Source organism: Penicillium riverlandense (genome assembly GCF_028828495.1).
Source record: "Penicillium riverlandense strain IBT 135883 chromosome Unknown utg000003l_segment0_segment0, whole genome shotgun sequence".
Lineage (NCBI taxonomy): Eukaryota > Fungi > Ascomycota > Eurotiomycetes > Eurotiales > Aspergillaceae > Penicillium > Penicillium riverlandense.
The window spans coordinates 5,820,674-5,838,965 of record NW_026643196.1 but is presented as its reverse complement, the minus strand read 5'-3'; the positions used below and the strand labels follow the sequence as shown (position 1 = coordinate 5,838,965).

Sequence of the window (18,292 nt, the reverse complement as noted above, 5' to 3'; positions counted from 1 at the left end):
AGATCGGCGCTTGTCTAGTCGATCGAATTCCCACTGACCATGGTATGTAATGGTATGTGAGATGTGGACGGGCTGTATGTAACGATCTCACCGAAATGTGGGTGGTTGTATAGTTCCAGTCGGCGTGCCTCTGAAAGCGGGAAGGATGAAGTTGGAAAGTCGATGAGCGAAGAGACAAAGAAGGCGTCGGGCACACGACCATCATATACTCTGATCGCTTGTTTTGCCATCCCGAGAATCAGCCAGCAAGCGATTGCCACCGAGTTAAAGGCAAAGATGTGTGACGGGAGTCACTGAGTTTTGGCGGGTTGGACCATGGATGAGGGGTGGCGATGGGAATGGAGGCAACCAACGCGTATAGTAGGACGGTGAAACCATTGGAGTGTACATAATGGTGCACTTACCGACATTCCAGCGCTCAAGAATGTGGGCCACGCGACACTCGTGCCGGATGCAGACGACCTTCTGTATTGTACACAGCTAGAGAGTTTCATCGGAATGTGTCCGATCTCGATCCGCCGGATGAGGCAAATCTACAACAAGAGATCCGATGGTCTATGGAAAAACGAATGGTGATTACCTACAAATTATTAACCTCGACAGTATAGACAAATTATGATCGCAGAGTTATCAACAGGTCGTACATCGTGAAGAAAAAAAAGATTGACGCCTGAAAATCAGGAAGAGCTATACCCCAAAATCCCAGCAGGCCAGGGCCATCAATTCGATGACAGTTGGTGGAACCCGAGTACCGACGCTCCATTGCCATTGCCATTATTCTGATTCGGGTTCCGACCTGGAAGCCAAGCCGAACGCAGCGGCACCAGAAGACTTGGGTTCACATACTTCTTGAACCGCAGCTCGAGCTCCTGGCCCGCGATGTGCATCGGGAGAGCATCGCGGTCGAGACCGGACGGCGACATGATCGCAGAAGGCGAGGGGGAGAGTTCGCCACCGATATGGTCACGATTGATACTTTTGAGGGCGATGAATTTCATGAGTGGCTCGTATGTGCGCGCGAACCAGTAGGTAAACCACACGGTAAAGACCAGCAGAGGCACGAGAAGTAGCGAGCGGGTGATGGCCAATCGCAAAGCCAAAACACCGATCATGGCGAGTTGATAGACCACCAGCCCAATGAACAGACGGTTGCAAATCATCGGCCAGGCGCGGCCCGTGGAATGCTGCTGGTGGTCCATGGCGTACAGGAGCTGGTATTTGTAGATGAAGCCGCCGATGGTGAAGTAGACCAGGCCGCAGAGGCAGATCAGCCAGGAGCTAGGGAACACGCTGTACACGATGCAGATGATCAGAACGAGAATCGTCTGCGGGATCGAGAAGCCGTAACTGAACGTCGGCGGGGTGGAGAGCTCCGCGTATTCCCGCGGCGTTCGCGCGAAGAGGTAGCGGATTGGATATAAGAACAGACTCCCGAACTCCAACAGCCGAAATGGGAAAAGTCCGATACCCTGCAGGATTAAGAGATTAATGTAGAATGGTGAGAGGCCCTCCAGAGACCGTGCCAGTGCAGAAGCGATCGTGGTAGCATCTTTAAACGCATCGCGAAAATTCTCCCAGAATCCGTAGAAGGAGCTAGCCGTACTGAAAACGGTGAAGACAAGGAAGAGGTTGAAGAAGGTGAAGAAGAAATTTTTCGAAATGAGAGACAACTCCACATCGCCCCGGGACATCATTCCTTGGTTATTGGAGAGCCCTGAGAAAGAGGTTAGTCTTTGTCAGTCACATGTGGAGTTCACACTCACATTCATATAGGTACGGAACAGCGACGGTCAACAGCGAGAGACCCAATGTTGGTAGACCAGTTTGAACCAAGGACTTCAGAAGTGGATGGAGAGCCAGGGCATCGGCCAGACTGGGAAACACTTTATGGAGAGTCTCAAATTCCAGCACATAGGCAAATGGAATCAAGAGAACCGACCAAAATATGGTGAGAAACCCAATCACAAGAGTGATCGACCACGACTGCGCCATGCGGCGCAAGCGGGACAGGTAGGTGTTTTTCCAGATCACATCGGCCGGAGCCGGGGCAAGCCGCGCAAACATCTGCATAGGGTGCGGGTCGAGGATGGCTTGCACCAACATCTGAGAGGCAGCGATGGATTCCATGGTCACGAAGGCAATCTCGGTGGGACGATACTCATTTTGGCGCGCTTGTAGGATGTGTTCATCGGTCTTCCGTAGCTTCTCCTCGTAGTAGTCGATCGCATCCACCATCCGGAATCGAAGCTTGAACGGACCGTACCAGATGCGAGCTTTTGGTCGTTCTTGAGAGTATCCAGAAACGTGATCTCGGTCTGCACCGGAGAGCAGCTGGGACCGCTCATCATCGTCATTGAGGAGATCTGGTCCACCCTGGTTCATCAAGCGTAGGGTGTTCCCATCACTTTGTGATCTTTTGTAACCCAAATGTTTCGTCCAAGCCTGCTCCAAGCTTCGAAGAATGTTCATCCGCTCGTCGACCAACTTGTCTAGCTCCCGCCAGTTCCGGCATAGCGTGATACTCTCAACCTTGCCAATGTTCAAACCTTCCACAAAATCCTTAACCTTCTCCTCGGACAGTAAATCTCGTGGGATGCCAGACAATCGAACGGTGCGGTCGGTCGTGCTGGTCTGATTGGCGAGATAGATCTGTCGGGTGCGAATGATTTTGTTCGTCTCTTGAAGAAGCAAGTAGATAGCCAACCCAGTGAAGACGTACGTGAACAGCACGTAGATCCAGAGATACGGCGGAGCTGATTTAAGCTTGTCCTTGTCTTTATCCTTGGCCGTCGCAAACATGGTCGCGTTGTGCGGTGGCCCATCCTTATCCCACCCAGGAATCCCGTACAGGCCTTCGTATTTGTAGTGTAACGGTAGAATGACGGCGAGACCGAAGAAGAAAACCGCTGAGAGGAACCGAATGGCGAATTTGAAGAAGGATAGTAGCTATAGCACTTAGCACAGCGTTTCGCGGGACATAAACAGGTGCACCTACCACATATGCATCCAGGCCAGCAGACGCCAGGACTTCATCCTCTGTAATGCGATGCACGATGGGTACCCAGCCAAAGAAGCTATTCGGAAGCTCCGGTAACCGGGAAGCGGCATTGCGCTGCCGTCGTCGCGCCGCATAGAGCTCTGACCACTTTGGTCGCAGAAACTGTGACCAGTCAGCGACAGTTGACGCTCAGAAAGGGATCGAACATACACAGAATGAGAGAAAGGCGCCTAGGCCCAGTGCCAGACTGATCGAGAACTGCGTGTACAGATCGCGGCCGTCTGTCTGATCCTTCCACCGATTCTGTCGTCCATCGCCGGAGTTGTTGGCAAGCACGGTGACCAGCGGAGCAACCGCGGATGCCGTTAGAGACATGGCTCCAGGTCAGAAGGTGCTCAAACCCCGAGAAACTGTCGTGTTGAAGGGTCGTGTGCGCTACCGATACATCAGGGCATGCGCTGCTCGGGACCGTTGAAGCAAAACAACTGACGTCAGGGGGGATAAAGAGAAGATGGAAGGGATAGAACAACTGCACAGGCGACAGAGTTTCAAGAGGAATATCGAGTTCCGAGTCTGTAGGCACTGCCAGCCGAAGAAAATAACCAAATGCCGAGAGTGGTATGCGCTGTCTCCCTTTTTTTTATTTTAGCGGTGTCGAAGGAAGGATTCGATATTATGCTTGCATCTGCTGAGTCATCAGCATAGCATAAGCCGGGTGCGTGCGCATGACCCGGGGTTAGCCTCCGTATTACTTTCATTTCTATAATCAGCTAGTCGGTCAGTAATGATGGAGGCACCGAGAAAAGTATCGACGGTCAGGACATGTGATGCATGTCGTCGGCGGAAGCTGAAAGTAGGTCGGTCCTTGCATTGATCACGAACTGTTACTTGGCAGCTAGCACTGTAAATCTTCAATATTGGGCATGAAGGACATCTACGGAGGAGAGAATACCCATATTTAACAAACAATATATTCTAATTCAAATGCAACAACAGGAAGACTTCAGAAATCGTGTATATAATGCAGGGTATGCAAAGTGCAACTCATAAAACATCATGTCTGCGTCAAAGATGTAGGTATGTATTTTATGCAAGCTTGGCATGTTTGGAAGCATCGTAGTATAAATCAAGTAGGCAGCCCGCAGACCAGGCCTGAGTGGGCGACTAGAACAACACGTTAGCAATGTAATTATCACATCGTTTAATATCAACTCACCGAATCAGCGCAATGCTCTCCATTCTTGTTGGTCAGCTCCGTCAAGCCCTTCCACGGGCTTTCTCGTAAAGCCTTCTTGCAGCCATCAAGTCGTCGAGTGACCTGCTGGAATGCCTCGGTGCGCTCCTCGGGAGTATTTCGGCGGCTCTTGAGATCAAAGTATAGGAATGCACGTAGGAAGTAACCGCGCTGCCAGACCCACTCCGGACCTTGGTGATAGTTGCGTCCCTTGGAAGTGGCGAAGTCGGTCGAGTCCTCGGAGTTATTGTAGTTCGGCCGATAATTCATGTCCGACGGGTCTAATGTCGCCATGCCGACAGGGCCGAGAATAGCAGGCTCTGCAATTGCGAGAGCTTTGAGCGCGCGGTCTGGGTTGAAAAGCGAGGGTGCTACAGACATCGCAATGGGGAAGTTCGAGCGGAGCTGGTAGTCCTCGAAGGGCTTTCCGGATTTGTACAAATCTTTGTAGATGCCTCGGCGGTTGATGATCGCAGGGTCGACATCATAGTGACTATCTTGCTGGGAGTCGACAGGGATATGGTAGCAGCGCTCGAAATTATCCAGGATCTTATTGGCCCACTCAGTAAAGGTAATGGAGTTGCCGTTACCAATGTCGACGCCTTTGTGCGGATAGAGGTTGGAATCGTGCAGCTCGGAAACCCAGCGGAGAGCGCTGAAGACAAGACCGGTGATCTCAATGGCAGCACCATCGCGAGGAGTTCCGGGTACACCCTTGTTTCCAGCCTTCTCACTCTCTCCCATCTTGTCTTGCCAGGTACCACAGTTGTCTTGATTGCCACCAAAGATAATACCGGTATCCCAATCCACCTTGATATCGATCTGGAACCCTTCAGACTTCATCTGAACATCGAGGTCTGGGCCTGCATTGTATTCCCGAAAGGACATGCCATGGGCGTGTCTCTGAAACACCTCTTGGATACATTCCAGGAGCGTTGGGGACTGGGAATAAGCTCGCGGGTCGTCGAATGGGAACCATGTATCATCATATGGCAAGAATCGTCGTGGGACCTTCTCTTGCAAGATCTCAATGCCATTTGGTGCCATCTTTGTGTAATCCTGAATGGCCTGTAAGAAGAACCAGACTGAATCCCGGGAATTGTACCGGGGTAGCTTGCCGCTGCTCAGCAAATTCGGGATCATGCCATGTTTGAGCACACTGGCAAAGGCGAGAATATGTTCCTTAGCATCGACGAAGCGCCCAGTGCAAAGGAAGAGGCCGCGGATGGAGATAAAGACATCTCGGCCCCAGCACCGTGCCCAATCAACAGCAAAATGGGGCAGTCCTGCTGCCAGACTCGGAACGTGTTTGGTAGGCCACAACGACGCCGAGTTCACATAACCCGTTTGTTGGACACTGACCATTGCCAACTGGTGAATGAATTCTTGACCGTGTCGCACGTTGTCGCTCAATTGGTGGATGCTTCTCTTCCACGCAGCGTTGTAAGCAATCTGCAAAATGATGGCGAAGTATCTCGGGAGCAAGAAGCTAGGCAATCCGCGGACGGCATCAAATCGCTCTCGCAACCAGACAGCAGGTTGGTGCAAGGCAACATATCCTTCCTTAGTGGCCACCTTTTCCATGCGCCCAACCACATAATCCAAAGCCCACTGCCCTTGTCGCAGATGTTCGCAAAGAGGGTGTGCGAGCTGGTTGTACTTGATTATATCTTCAAGAACGCTCCACCAACCCTGGAGTCCAGCGTAGACAAGCGGTCCATGTTCTGGAATGCTATACACCCCGTCCTGGCCGCCACTAGAATCCCTCTCTTCGGCCTCACACCGATAGAGCACAAAGTTCAAGTCGATCAAGTTTAGCTTCGAAAATGCCTCATCAGCACCACTTGCGAGGTAGTTGTCCAAACCCGCAGCATGCTCCGTTCCAGGAATCCAGGTCTCAAAGAGAGCAATAGCACCCGGGGCAAGAGTGCCTAGCACCGAAATGGTAACATCATTGCCGTTCTCTTCAATCTTGGTAGCCTCGACCTCGTTAGTGCGGCTAGGAAGACCCTTTAGGTACTTTTCGTCGGCCAGAACCTTCTCCTTCGTGTCCTCGTCCGCATTGACGTCCAGTATCCACGATCCAATGTGTTTCGCCCGGGTTCCGGTAATATGAGTTGGGGGTAACATTTTACCGCTATCGTTGCCCGGGAACGCGGTATGTGCAATCAGGAAGACTCCCTTTCGGGTCTTCGGATGAACCCGGTGAACGGTGATGAATTCGCCATCATGATGGATATGGGTTTCATCATAGCCCTCCACACCCATCATGGTGTGCAGTTCATTCAACAGCTTCTTGACTCCCCCGATACCTCCTTCGCCAGAACCAGCTTGCAGTTTGTCCACTTCGGAAAATTTGGATGCATATTGCCGTTTTTCATGGACAAGATCGACTAGCTTGGGATATATCTCATCATACCCCATCACACTGCCAACCGCAGAAGCACACATGGCAACGAGAGCGGCATTCGGCAGTGTGTCCCTTGCTTCGCGTTTCTGGGCGGGTACTTCATTGTCATGGGTGCAGTCCATGAAGAGTGCTTGCACAGGACACGGTCGAATGTGCATGATTTGCTCATCAGCAAGCCCCGTCCCAGCAGACGCAATAGCGTGGCTGCTACCAGACGGCAGATCCATATCAAAGCTTCCTATGGGACGACCACCGTGTCGATGGACCAGACGACTGAGCTCTGCTGTGCTCCAGGCCTGCATTGCCTCTCGGATGAGCGCATTAATTCCGAGACGTTTGACGAACACATAATCAGCCTCTTCCGAGCCAGTAAAGAGCTCCGCGAAGACAGTCAAATCAGGCCTCACTTTCCGTGCTTCGTCAAGCAAGTATTCCGCGACCACCATGGGTGTTGAATGGCAGTTGTCAATTCGGAACCCGGAGAAGTATTTAGCCATCAACTGAGTATATCGTGTCATGAAGTCCCAGAGGAATGGACTATCCTTGGGCGAGTTGCCATATCTCAGCTTGACACAGTCTCCCCACACAATAACCTCCCGGCGTAGGTACGCCTTGGAATCGGGCCCAGCGTTGTCGCGCATCGCGTCGGCGTTCCAGATCCAGCCATTGTTTACCAGAGCAAGAGATCTGGGACTGTGCTTCTTGGTCGTTTCATTGCTAGGGAGACGAGTGAAGTAGGTCTCGATCAAAGGAGAATCTTTGGTGACGGCACCCATCCTGGGGCCATGATCGTCGATCCGGAGGTACTTAATGCGATTGAAAAGTTGATCCATTATTTCCTCCACGTCCGTATCGAACTCCTTGTAGAAGGGCAGATTGACTTCATCCAGTAGCTTCAGCAGAGATGTTTCAACTCCTGGAAGGTCTGAGCCCGACGCGTCGTAACGACCGAAGAGTATAGTCAGAATTGCTGCGCCAAATTCGGGATCCACCTGACGAGAGAATCTCCCAAGGAGCTGCTTCGATGTCGGAATTCCATGCTCGCGGGTCACATCGGCTTGCTGTTTCAGTGTACCTGCCTTGAACTGCTCGGGGTCAAGCTGCTTCCACTGTGGGTTTGCGAGATCGACTTTGGCACTGGACCAAGCGTCAAGAATCTTCTTTGTTTCGGTCTTAGGGTTGATTGTGTAGAACTCCCACAGACGAAGCCCATCGATTACTTTGTTCCGCAATACATTCATGACCTTCACCAGATCATCCTCTGTCTTGAACTCCGTTGGCAGACCCAGGCTTTCCAGCTCCTCGCCGAACTTGAGCAGCGCTGTGTCCAGCTCCAGGGCCGATTCCAGCCACGGAGCCGTCTCCAAGCTATACCCGGACTCTGGGTGTTCTTCCAGCCATTTGCTATTATTCGCAGTGTGGTTCCAAACAACGTCGGTCAACGTCAAGAGGCCATATTCGGATTCCATCCGTGACACCAACGATGATACATCTTTCTCTCCATTGGGAAACAGCTCAGGGTCGAACGACAGCTGATCGAATATGCTATATGGCGAATTGGAGGCTCCCCGCTGCATCAAAGGCGTGAAATGGACCATATTGTAGTTCCGTTGGCTGATTCCATGGAGATGTTTATCCCAGTCGGTCGGATACTGGCCCATGAACTTTGAAAGAACCGAGAAAATAGAGAGCGCATTAAGAGGAAGGTCATTTCCGCGCAGAGTCAGCTTTGGCGACACATCGATGTAGTGAACAGGCGTCTGAGTCGGTTCCGGGGTAGGCACACGGTCGACCGAGAACTCTGGTAGCGGCACAAAGGTCGTATAGAAGGCGAACGCGCCCGCGCAAGGGACGGGGATGTCGACTTGGATGTTCTTGCTGAAATCGGGCTGCAATCTACTAGCGTCTCAGCAACCACGATGTCTCATCACGCCAGTGGGACTAATGGAGGATGTACCTGTACTCCCTGAACGAATGGCGGTCGAATGCCTTGCCCTTTTCAGGGATGTTCACCCAGAGACTGCCTTGTCGGCAGATCGAGCTGGTGCCCTCGATGATGAACCGGAGCACGTAGTGCGGGTCGGTCGGGGGTGGGAGGTAGATATAGCCTCCCGGCACATCGGGAGAGCCATCATCCTTCAATGGAAGCAGGTAAACCTGACGGAACGGGCCCATGGTGCAGTCCGACTGTAGCGAAGAAGCGTTGGGCGAAACTAACAGCCTCGGCGTTCACAACTGGGATTGGAGATCACCAGCGTGGGCAGGGCTTATGGAAGACCGCGCGTGGCAGAAAGAATGAATCAATTCAAAAGGTAGAGAGCAGAGCACGAAGGAAGGAAGACTTTGGGAGGGGCGAAGAAGTGATTTTCCCCCCTCTAGTTCCTGGATGGATCTGGCCAGCCGGTGACATCATGGACGCACGGACGAGAGCTATCTATAGATCGACAGGCATAATATCATGGCCGCCACCGTGTTCCTGCTCACCCCTCGCTCCCTGAGGGGAATTGGGCTAGATATGGGAGGTTCCTCCAGTCACTCCTTAGGATAGGTTACGCTAGGGCCTTTTGGTCGCTGTGAAGACCTAAAGGCCACCATGGCACCGGGTTAAGCACGTGATCCCGTTTGCACTGTTTGCCGCACGCGTGTATTTAGTCTTTGTCCTTAAGGTGCTCTCTTCGTAGCGGTTGTCTGATCCCATTCTCCATGGGCCTAACAGGCGAGGATTCACGATCTGGGTGCAGAATGTCTATGAAGTCTCTTTCATCAAAGAACGCGCACCCTCTCGGTTGACGTCTAATTGCCAGGGGCGAAATTCAACAGGAAACTGAACTTGCTCGAGATCGACCATCAGTTTGCTGTTTTACATAGTGATGTGAAAATAGTCTAAATCTAGCATAACACGATCCATTATCTGCGCTTCAATTTATTGCTAGCAATGGCCTATAGTTAGTTCAGTTACCCTCGCTCTGGGAGAGATGTTGCGTGAAAATTTGTTGGCGTCGATCTGAAATGATAGACATGAAGTAGATTTGTGGTAGCTATACCGATTCTTATATCGTGGCCCTTAGAGAGGCCGTGGTTGAAACTATCCACCCTACATTCGAACGATAGACCTAGTCAGGCATACACGAGCATCGAGAAGGGACCTCGAAGGGTGGTCTCGCCAGCATCCATATCATGGTAGTCCCGCTCATACCTAGCCTGTTGGGTACGCCTCGGCTGAATTGCAATATTGGTTAAAGAGAGCGTTAAATTCTACCCATCCTGCCCCATCCATTGTGTTCTCGGGGAGAACACCTACTATGTTCCGGTTTCCGTCTGGAATAAGCGTGGAAGGCGCCGCGGCTGGTAGTGTCATTCCAGTCCCTCCATATGCATTTAAATCAGGTCCAAGTCCACGGTTTGGAAACATAGTATCGTTTCCTGGATCATCTGGGGAGAGGCTCTCGCGAATAAGGCCCTGCGCATCTTGAAGCTGAGCCCTAGAGACCATATCTTGGATCATAGCATACGCATGGCCAGCCGTGGGCCAGATGTCTCGCTGCTGAAAAATTGCTTCACTGCACCAGCGAAACTGCGATCTCGAGTCGCCACACAGCGCTTCGGTGGGAGATTTTACTCCGACGAGGAAGGTCGGGAGCGCGGAAATGAAGAAAGTGGTGGCATAAATCGGCAGTTTTTGCACCAGGTTTTGCTCACAGAAAAGTCGAGCCATTCTGGCTGTTTCATCGGCCACTTTGGCAACTTCCCGTTTCACATCATGCCGAGGAAAATGGCTCTCATGGGTTGGATCTGTCTTTGCCGAGAGTAAGGCTCTATAAAACAGGCCAAGAGTCATCAATGAGAACATGTGCAGAACTGCACGATGTACAAAAAGCACTTCCTCGTCGAGGGCCCATGGCTGAGCATATATCGATGGTTCCGTAAATACACAATCATCGGGCAAAGCCTTTTGCCATTCCTCTAGATTGCAACGCAACTTAATATTCTCGTCCAGGTTGCTCATATGGTGATTGGGAGAATATAACATGACACTCGACATGAGGGATTCGGAAATGCTGGACGGTGAATAATTCCAAGTGAGAATTCGTGTTATCAAAAGACCAACTTTGATCTTTTCTATACACAAACGCGCCAACGTTTGTCTGATTTCCGGGTCTTTGAGAACTGCGGAGTTACGTAGTGAATCGATCCCGGCATCGATCGGTTGGGTCTCGAAATCCTCTAGCGTGAGCAATGGCATAACGTCCTCTTCCCTGAATTGCAACGGTTTCCGTGCAGCAATAGCAAGCATACGGTCTCGGAATATACACACCCACCAGAGGCGATTCAAAAGTCCTCTTGCTTTTGGTGGGTTCCTCAATGTCTTATGGTGACTTCCGAGACCGATCCTTTTCGCTAATATGTGACACACTCCTAGCCAATACCATGGGTCTTTCTTGTCTTCTGGAGACTCAAACCAGCAGGTTATGAGCAGGAGGGCTTGTATGACCGGAACAGGATCCGGTTCCCAGTCAAATTCGTAAAGATACTATCTTCTGTCAGATTGCGGCTTGTGGTATGCCAAGGGACGGTAAGCGCTTACTTTGACCTTCATGTAGAATGCTTTCCGAGCATCTATCCTCGTCCGAAAACCCATTGTTTCAAGCACTGACATATCTACAAATGCACTGCCAGAAAACATGACTGCTTGGAGCAGGATGAGACTGCATGGATTTGAATTCTCAGTCTGGTGAATAGATTGGAAGAAATCCTGGAGATCAAGTACCGGCATGTACGGATGGACATATAACACAAAGGCCCCGATAAGTTCATCACGTACGCCAGCCTCAGGTATAGCCAGTGCCCCACGGCTGGCAAGGACCCCTATATTCTCAGAGTCGAAACCGGCGTGGATGGCTTTCACATAAGCTGGTAGTTCGACGAAGTGGCTTAGCTGCGACAACACTTGCCGCGATGCAGAGATGTAGCCATCGAGACAACTAGCACTCTCTTCAGGATATGAAAGAGCATTTGCCGCTTGCGTTGGAATGTGTTCGTGTGAGCTCGGTGCGACATTGCATGCTGAAGATCCCCGGTCGAATGCGCTGGAAGAAGGAGGGGATGGATTTGAGGCGGCATGGTCAAGTCGACGCTTTTGTTGACGATATCTTCTGCCCCTCTTGGACTCTAGCTCAATGCAAGCAATCCCATCCTCGCGGCAGTTGCTGCAAGGAGTGCCGGAGACGACAAGGTCGCATTTCACTTTTCTCTTCCGGCAGCCCTGACACACATGACTTGCTCGCCTTTTCTTGCAATGTTGGACCGCGTCGTTGCGTCCAAGCAGACTTTCTGGGGTGCCGGAATTGTCCTGATACCACGACGCCATCGTATGCATACTAGTCGAGATTTTGAGGACGACCGGCACAGGACAGAACAGGCTCCTGAAGACAGGATTGTGAAATATTGTAGAATCCGATGGTGCGAAGCAGAGAATAAGTCTTTAGAAACCGAAGGCAAATAACACGGACTCCGTGATATGACTATGACAAATGCCAGCTGGCTTTCAGAGGGCGTTTTCGCGACATGTAGTAATTGATGAAAGTGATAACTACTGATCATCTGGAAGGAAGCCTGACTGAGAATTAATGACTAATCGAATGCGTTCGTCTTGGCAAGAAATGGGTAAATGCGGGGAAAAATAAGCTCCAGGTCCCTCTGCTTTTCTAAGCCTTTTCGCTTGCCGAGGTGCGTCTAGTTAGCGCCCTATGATGTTGGCACCTTCAAAGGAAAAGTGTTATAAAAAACTACCCGGGATTGTCTAGATTACCACACCTGAAACGATCTGTCAAGCCATAAAACTCCTTGCGGATCCGCCGGGCTAAGCCCTCGTCAATCTTAATTCCAGTGTTTTTTTTTTTTGTGTGTGAGAGGAGTATGAACAGTCTGAAATACGCGTCGTTTCGCTCACTCGCACTAGATGTTATACATGAGTTTTTGATCTTGCCTTCGACAGATATCTGATATATCGAACGAACAGCAGGACTGGCGTTGGACACACAGCACGGATCGAAGTCAGATTCACTACCTTTGTGCTGTTTAGTTCTTCTTAATGTTGGCCAGATCCACCGCGACCCTCATTAGGCTTAGCCTAGAGAACAGTGCCGAATCAGAGCATCGTCTAGACCATGAATTTGTGGTAGATTAAACATGATAGGCATAGCGTTCTGCAGAGCGGTGTTCTAAAAAGATCCAAAGAGAACGAATTGGTTAAACTGATTTTGATTTTGAATTTAGGATCACAGTAGCCGTCGATATTGGTCATATTTCTGGACAAGATTCAGAACAAACCAATCAGGACGGAAAGTAAATTTGCTAGTCTTTTTCCCAAACCTCAACAGGACCCCTTCAAAGCGTTAATAAGGCTGACGGCAAACCTCGCTAATATCTCGCTAATATCTCGCTAATGCCCCGCTAATGTCTCGCTAATGCCACGCTAATGTCTCGCTAGTATCCCTCAATGCCTCGAAGACTATTGGGGTCCATCCTGGACATCGGGAGACCAACTCCATGGGAAGGGTCCTGAATTTTGCGGGGAGGAAACCCCGCAAGTGTGGAGGATCGCAGCTAGCGCAGGTTGTCCGAGGCACCGGGCTTTCTTGGAGAACTGACCCTTTCCCGCTTACATGTGTCTAGACTGACACCCTCTTAGGATATAAAGTCACAACCAAATCGATTTCGTCAAGAAAAGAACAATATCTTTCGCCCCCCCAAACGTTTTAACCTTGCGCCCACCCTACAGTACACCACATTGAACAACAAAACTTGGCGTCAGAAACATTTCCAAGATGAAGTGGTCATGGATAGCTCTCCTGCCGCTTTGGTTTGCGCCAACTTCGGCCACATCACCGGTTCCTCGAAACCGCGAAAGATGTGGTTTACCGGAGAACGGTGCAAGTTTCGAAACTTCGACTCCAGAAGCTCAAATGCTGAATCCCGACATCGTCGCTGAAGCGATTGCATACGCTACCACTCACAATCGCTTGACGGTACAAATCTTTCGCGGAAATTGCCGTGTGGCGACCGGACCCTTGGATCCCTTGCTCGACGAGATCCCCTTCAATGTCTGGAGCGTGACTAAGTCAGTGGTCTCGCTTCTCGCCGGTATTGCCATTGGCGACGGCAAGATGAACCTTGACGATGCAGTCGGACAGTATCTTCCTCAGGGTCCTGGCTGGGGCAACGAAGCACACCGATCCATAACGATTCGTAATCTCCTGACGGAAACAGCTGGCCTTCGTGAGGCAGCTATAGCAGAAGTCTTGACCTCGGAAACTGAGCCAAACATTGTTCTGACTGCTCTGAATGAGAAAGTCGAGCACCCTAACGGAACCTATTTTGAGTATGCACAGCGAGTGCCCGACCTCCTGGCTTTTGCAGTACAACAAGCTGTCGGTCAAGATTTACAATCTTTTGCACAAGAGCGGCTATTTGGACCAATTGGGACTCAAAGAGATGACTGGTTCTGGCTGCGCGACCGGTCGGGAAATACCTACGGCTATGCGCACTTGTTCATCAAACCCTCGACTCTGGCAAGCCTTGGTCTTTTGGTGCAAAATAACGGTACCTGGAATGGCAATACAGTTGTTCCTTCCAATTGGATTGACCAAGTCCAGCAAAGCAGCTCTACAAATCCGTGTTATGGGTATCTTTTCTGGACGAACCGCGGCATGCCGTGCACAGGCGCCAATGTGCCAGATGCACAAACCGTCCAAAGGCATATGATACCGTCAGCACCAAACGACCTGTACGCCATGATCGGCTTCATGTGGCAAGACAACTTCGTCATTCCGAGTCTTGACATGACAGTCACATGGACGGGCGTTTTTGGCGACTATACACCTGACCTGGACCAGCTCTTAAGTGCTGCTCCGGGCCCTTTGCTCTGGAATTTCTTCGAAATTCTCATGCGCAGTGTTGAAGACCAACAGATTCCTGATCCTGGACCGTACCGCCCCGATCCTCTGGATTTGGATGTCAATCCGAACAACTATCTAAGTATTCCGATCATATTCAGCGACCTTTTCCCAAATGCCGATTGCAATGTAATTTCTTGCAACTCCACAATTCCAACGAAAGGCCTCATCGAGAATGTCCAGGCCATCACCGGTGCTGCTCTAGGCCTCTAAGCAGATTCATAATCAAGAAATCATTTACGTCTTCTTCTCTCGCTAGCAATCCGCCCCTCTGCCTTGAGATCTACACCCAGTTCGCCTCACCAACAAAGGCGCCTAATCGAAGCCCGCCTAGATTTTCCGGGTGTACAGCCAGCAATTTCTTTAGCATCGCTGTTGAGAAGGGTTGCTGAATGAATACTATACCAACAAATTCTTGTTGTCGCTCGTGAACAGTTTGATTGAGGGTAATCCATCAGATGCTGCACTTTAGACGCCACATGGAACTCCGTCATATCCTTCTACGCATAAGCCTTGTGGATGAGCTCGACTTGATCAATAATTCTGCTTTCTTCTGCATCATAGGCATGGCGTAAAACTCGGTTACACAATCTAGTTTGCCCTGTAGGTCGTCGACCAGACCCTTAATAAAGCCTAGTGTATCCCACCAACCCAGCTCCTCTTCGAGATGCGCTATCTTCTTGTGGACTCCGCTACTGGGCTCATGAACCTTCGCTTTGAATTGAACAGGGGCGAACCGGAAAAGATTGTGCACCGCCGCAAAGAACGCTGTCGGTTAGCAGAGCTGATGCAGTTGCCTTTTCAAGATCTTTCCGTGCAAGACGAATTGAGACAACGTATCGTTGTGGCCAACGCACTTGTTGATCTCGGTCGAGTTGAGAGGTTTGGATTTTTGAGGTTCATTGCCCGAGATGAGAAGTGCGTATAATGCTTGGAGTCGGCAAAAGGGGGCCAAAGTAAAAGGCGATGCGGACATGTAGAACAATGGCTGGCCTAAGAAGGTCGACACACTTTGTACAGACAGCATTCATTTCATAGAGTTATGCTGAATGCAATAGGATCAATCGATTTCACATAAGCCCTACTTTGGCATATTTCATATTGATGTTGCGAATGTTCAAAAAACATCGTATCGAACCATTTTCAATCGAACGATACATAAATGTAACAGACTAAGCACCAACTGTGGAAAGCAGATCGGTATCGAGCTCCCTTGCTTTAAATCCCCATTGATCTAAAACGTCTTTGTCCCAGCCATCAAACCTCGACATGAGCAGCGTCCGCGCTCTTCTGTTCGCTGTCGATTTCGCCCTCCTTCTCTCGAACGAACGCACTGTAGTCGCGCTTGGGCAACTTGTCAGCGGCAGGCACGGCATCGAAAATCGACGTTGTGGCCTCAAAGATTGCATCAATCTCTTCAAGCGATCGACCAGCTGTCTCGGGAAAGAAAAAGTAAATTGTGGGTACGAAAGCCGCGTTCAGGCAGCAGTAGACGATGAAATACTTCCAACCAATGTCGGCAAAAGCCACTGGGGTGACCTCGGCGACCAGAAAGTTGAATAGCCAGGAGACAGCAGTGGATAGACCACACGTGGCTGCCCGTAGATGCGTCGGAGCGATCTCTGAGGCATAGAGGAAAGGCAGTCCCAAGAAGCCGAGAACATAGACAAAGAAGTAGAGATATAGGAAGAAGACAGCCGCTTTCAATGCAGCTGAATTAGTCGCCTGAGACGTCAGACCCGCGAGGCAAGCAAAACATATAGACATGGCCGAGGCGCTGAGGATCATGAGCTTGCGACGACCAAAGCGATCCACGGTATATGAGCAGCAGAAAGCTCCGAGTACCATGACAAGCTGCGATGCTGCGGCGAGAATTGCAGAAGTCGTATGGCTAAAGTGCAGCTGCTCCTGGTAGATACTTGGCGCGTAGTATGCAATGGAATTGACACCTGTCATTTGCAAGAAAATCTGAGCGACAGCGGCAAGGACCACGCGGTGGAGGGTTCTTTGGGGACCCATCTGGAACATAGCACCGATATTGCCTCTGCGGGCGCGCTCGAGGGAGACCTGGATGTTCTCGATCTCTCTGTTCACCGTCTCGCTGTGGGGCTCGACGTCGTAGAGCAGGCCTAAGATCTCTCTGGCCTCGTCCCAGTGATTCATCTTGCAGAGCCAGCGAGGACTCTCGGGCAAAGAAAAGATGAAGGAACAAACCAGGATCGACAAGAACAGAGTAAAGATCAGAGTAAAGCGCCATGAGACAGAGCTGGGTTGAGTATACGACATGCCGAAGGCAATCCACAGGGCCAGAGCAAGACCGGAGCCGCAGAAGATTCCAAAGGCAGAAACGTGCTCGCCACGGTTCTCGGCTTTGGAGACTTCTGACTGCCAGACCGAAACTGTCGCAATAATACCACCCGTACCCAGACCGAGGACGACTCTTCCCACGATGAACTGGCCGAAGGCAAAGGATGAGGCTTGGAGAATGGCGCCAATACCCTGGACAACACTCGCGAAAAAGATTGTTTTTCGACGGCCAAGTCGGTCACCAAGGAACGTGCAACCAAGGGCACCAAAGACTCCAAACAAAGTATACAAGGCGACAACAGTTCCTGGCTAAATCAGCATCGTTTTGGTTGGGGGGTATTTCATGGTAGACCCACCTTGGATCCTGGCATTGTACTTCTGAAGAGCTCCGGTCGTGGAGATAGTATTCATTCTGGGGAACTGAAGGTTGAACGTCGGATCGCCAAGCACACCGCCGGCACTTGCCTGGTTGTAGCCGAAGATAACGACGGCGAAGCAGGCTTCCATCCAGATGGCCAAGTGCAGCTTAGAGCCGCGCAGTCCGAAGAATCGTGCCATCTTGAATGTAAGATGAAGACCAGCAAGGGAACAGACACAGAGCTAGGCATATGGTGAGCAATCCGATCAAGCAGACGGGCTCATTTAAAGATGATCAAAGCCAACCAGGCCGTGCTCAGCATACGGCACACGGCAAGACCCCCGGATTTGGGCGTCCAATGCGAAGCTGAGCCATGTCGACTGAGCACGCATGGTTCCCGTAATTTCTCGAACTTGGCAGACACGATGTCTGAGCTCCCACGGATCCGACTCGACGGTGCGACTATGGCGGTCAGGGGGTGGGGGCTCGGATCCGAACTTCAGATTTTGAGTGGTTGGAACAACTTCATGTTCTCATAGCTATAGTCGAGTCCCTGACCTCCCGAAGACACTAGAGCTTGTGTTATATGGGACGCGCTGATCAGCATCTGATCTGATCTATGGACCCCGGGTTCACACTCCCGAGCTTCTGCATAGAAGTGAAGCAGAGAAAGCAGACATTCCCGAAGACAGTTCGAACCAACATCTACAGCTGGATTGCACGTCCCTTTCTTAATGGGCCACGATATACCAAGAGGTAAGGCATGGTTTTTGTTGGGGCCTCTCGCTTTGACGGCTGGAAGGTAAAGCTTCAGGACGGTGTTGCACTGCACAAGTTAGTTAAACACGTTGATTTACATCGGATCCGAAAAGCTTACTCAGGACCATTGGCATATGACCCTGATGAATCTCGCTTAGCAGAGGGATTAATTCAAGCCTATACGAGCCTTAGCCTGTTCTCTCCAGGGAATATATGTTCTAGGCCGAAGTAATAATAACCATAATGATTACTTAGAAGGTTGGAGTGTCGG

General features: G+C 50.8%; 5 protein-coding genes across 5 annotated transcripts; 1 reads left to right on the top strand and 4 right to left on the bottom strand.

Annotated features, from left to right (window-relative positions):
- Positions 1-719: 719 nt before the first annotated feature.
- On the bottom strand, positions 720-3,373 carry N7474_006017 (putative DUF221 domain protein; the record flags this gene model as incomplete). The annotated part of the gene is made up of 4 exons (XM_057197432.1): positions 720-1,714; positions 1,764-2,946; positions 2,996-3,160; positions 3,209-3,373. 4 exons carry the CDS (start codon positions 3,371-3,373, stop codon positions 720-722), a joined length of 2,508 nt encoding a protein of 835 aa, XP_057054828.1.
- Positions 3,374-4,084: 711 nt separating this feature from the next.
- Positions 4,085-8,817, bottom strand: N7474_006016 (putative glycogen debranching enzyme Gdb1; the record flags this gene model as incomplete). Its single annotated transcript, XM_057197431.1, has 3 exons — positions 4,085-4,162; positions 4,215-8,538; positions 8,600-8,817. The coding sequence occupies 3 exons, from the start codon at positions 8,815-8,817 to the stop codon at positions 4,085-4,087; spliced, it is 4,620 nt and encodes a 1,539-aa protein (XP_057054827.1).
- A 1,021-nt stretch (positions 8,818-9,838) lies between these two features.
- On the bottom strand, positions 9,839-12,010 carry N7474_006015 (transcription factor domain-containing protein; the record flags this gene model as incomplete). Its single annotated transcript, XM_057197430.1, has 2 exons — positions 9,839-11,173; positions 11,228-12,010. 2 exons carry the CDS (start codon positions 12,008-12,010, stop codon positions 9,839-9,841), a joined length of 2,118 nt encoding a protein of 705 aa, XP_057054826.1.
- Positions 12,011-13,469: 1,459 nt separating this feature from the next.
- On the top strand, positions 13,470-14,810 carry N7474_006014 (serine hydrolase domain-containing protein; the record flags this gene model as incomplete). The annotated part of the gene is made up of 1 exon (XM_057197429.1): positions 13,470-14,810. The coding sequence occupies one exon, from the start codon at positions 13,470-13,472 to the stop codon at positions 14,808-14,810; it is 1,341 nt and encodes a 446-aa protein (XP_057054825.1).
- A 1,044-nt stretch (positions 14,811-15,854) lies between these two features.
- On the bottom strand, positions 15,855-17,462 carry N7474_006013 (sugar porter family MFS transporter; the record flags this gene model as incomplete). Its single annotated transcript, XM_057197428.1, has 2 exons — positions 15,855-17,209; positions 17,261-17,462. The coding sequence occupies 2 exons, from the start codon at positions 17,460-17,462 to the stop codon at positions 15,855-15,857; spliced, it is 1,557 nt and encodes a 518-aa protein (XP_057054824.1).
- Positions 17,463-18,292: the final 830 nt, after the last annotated feature.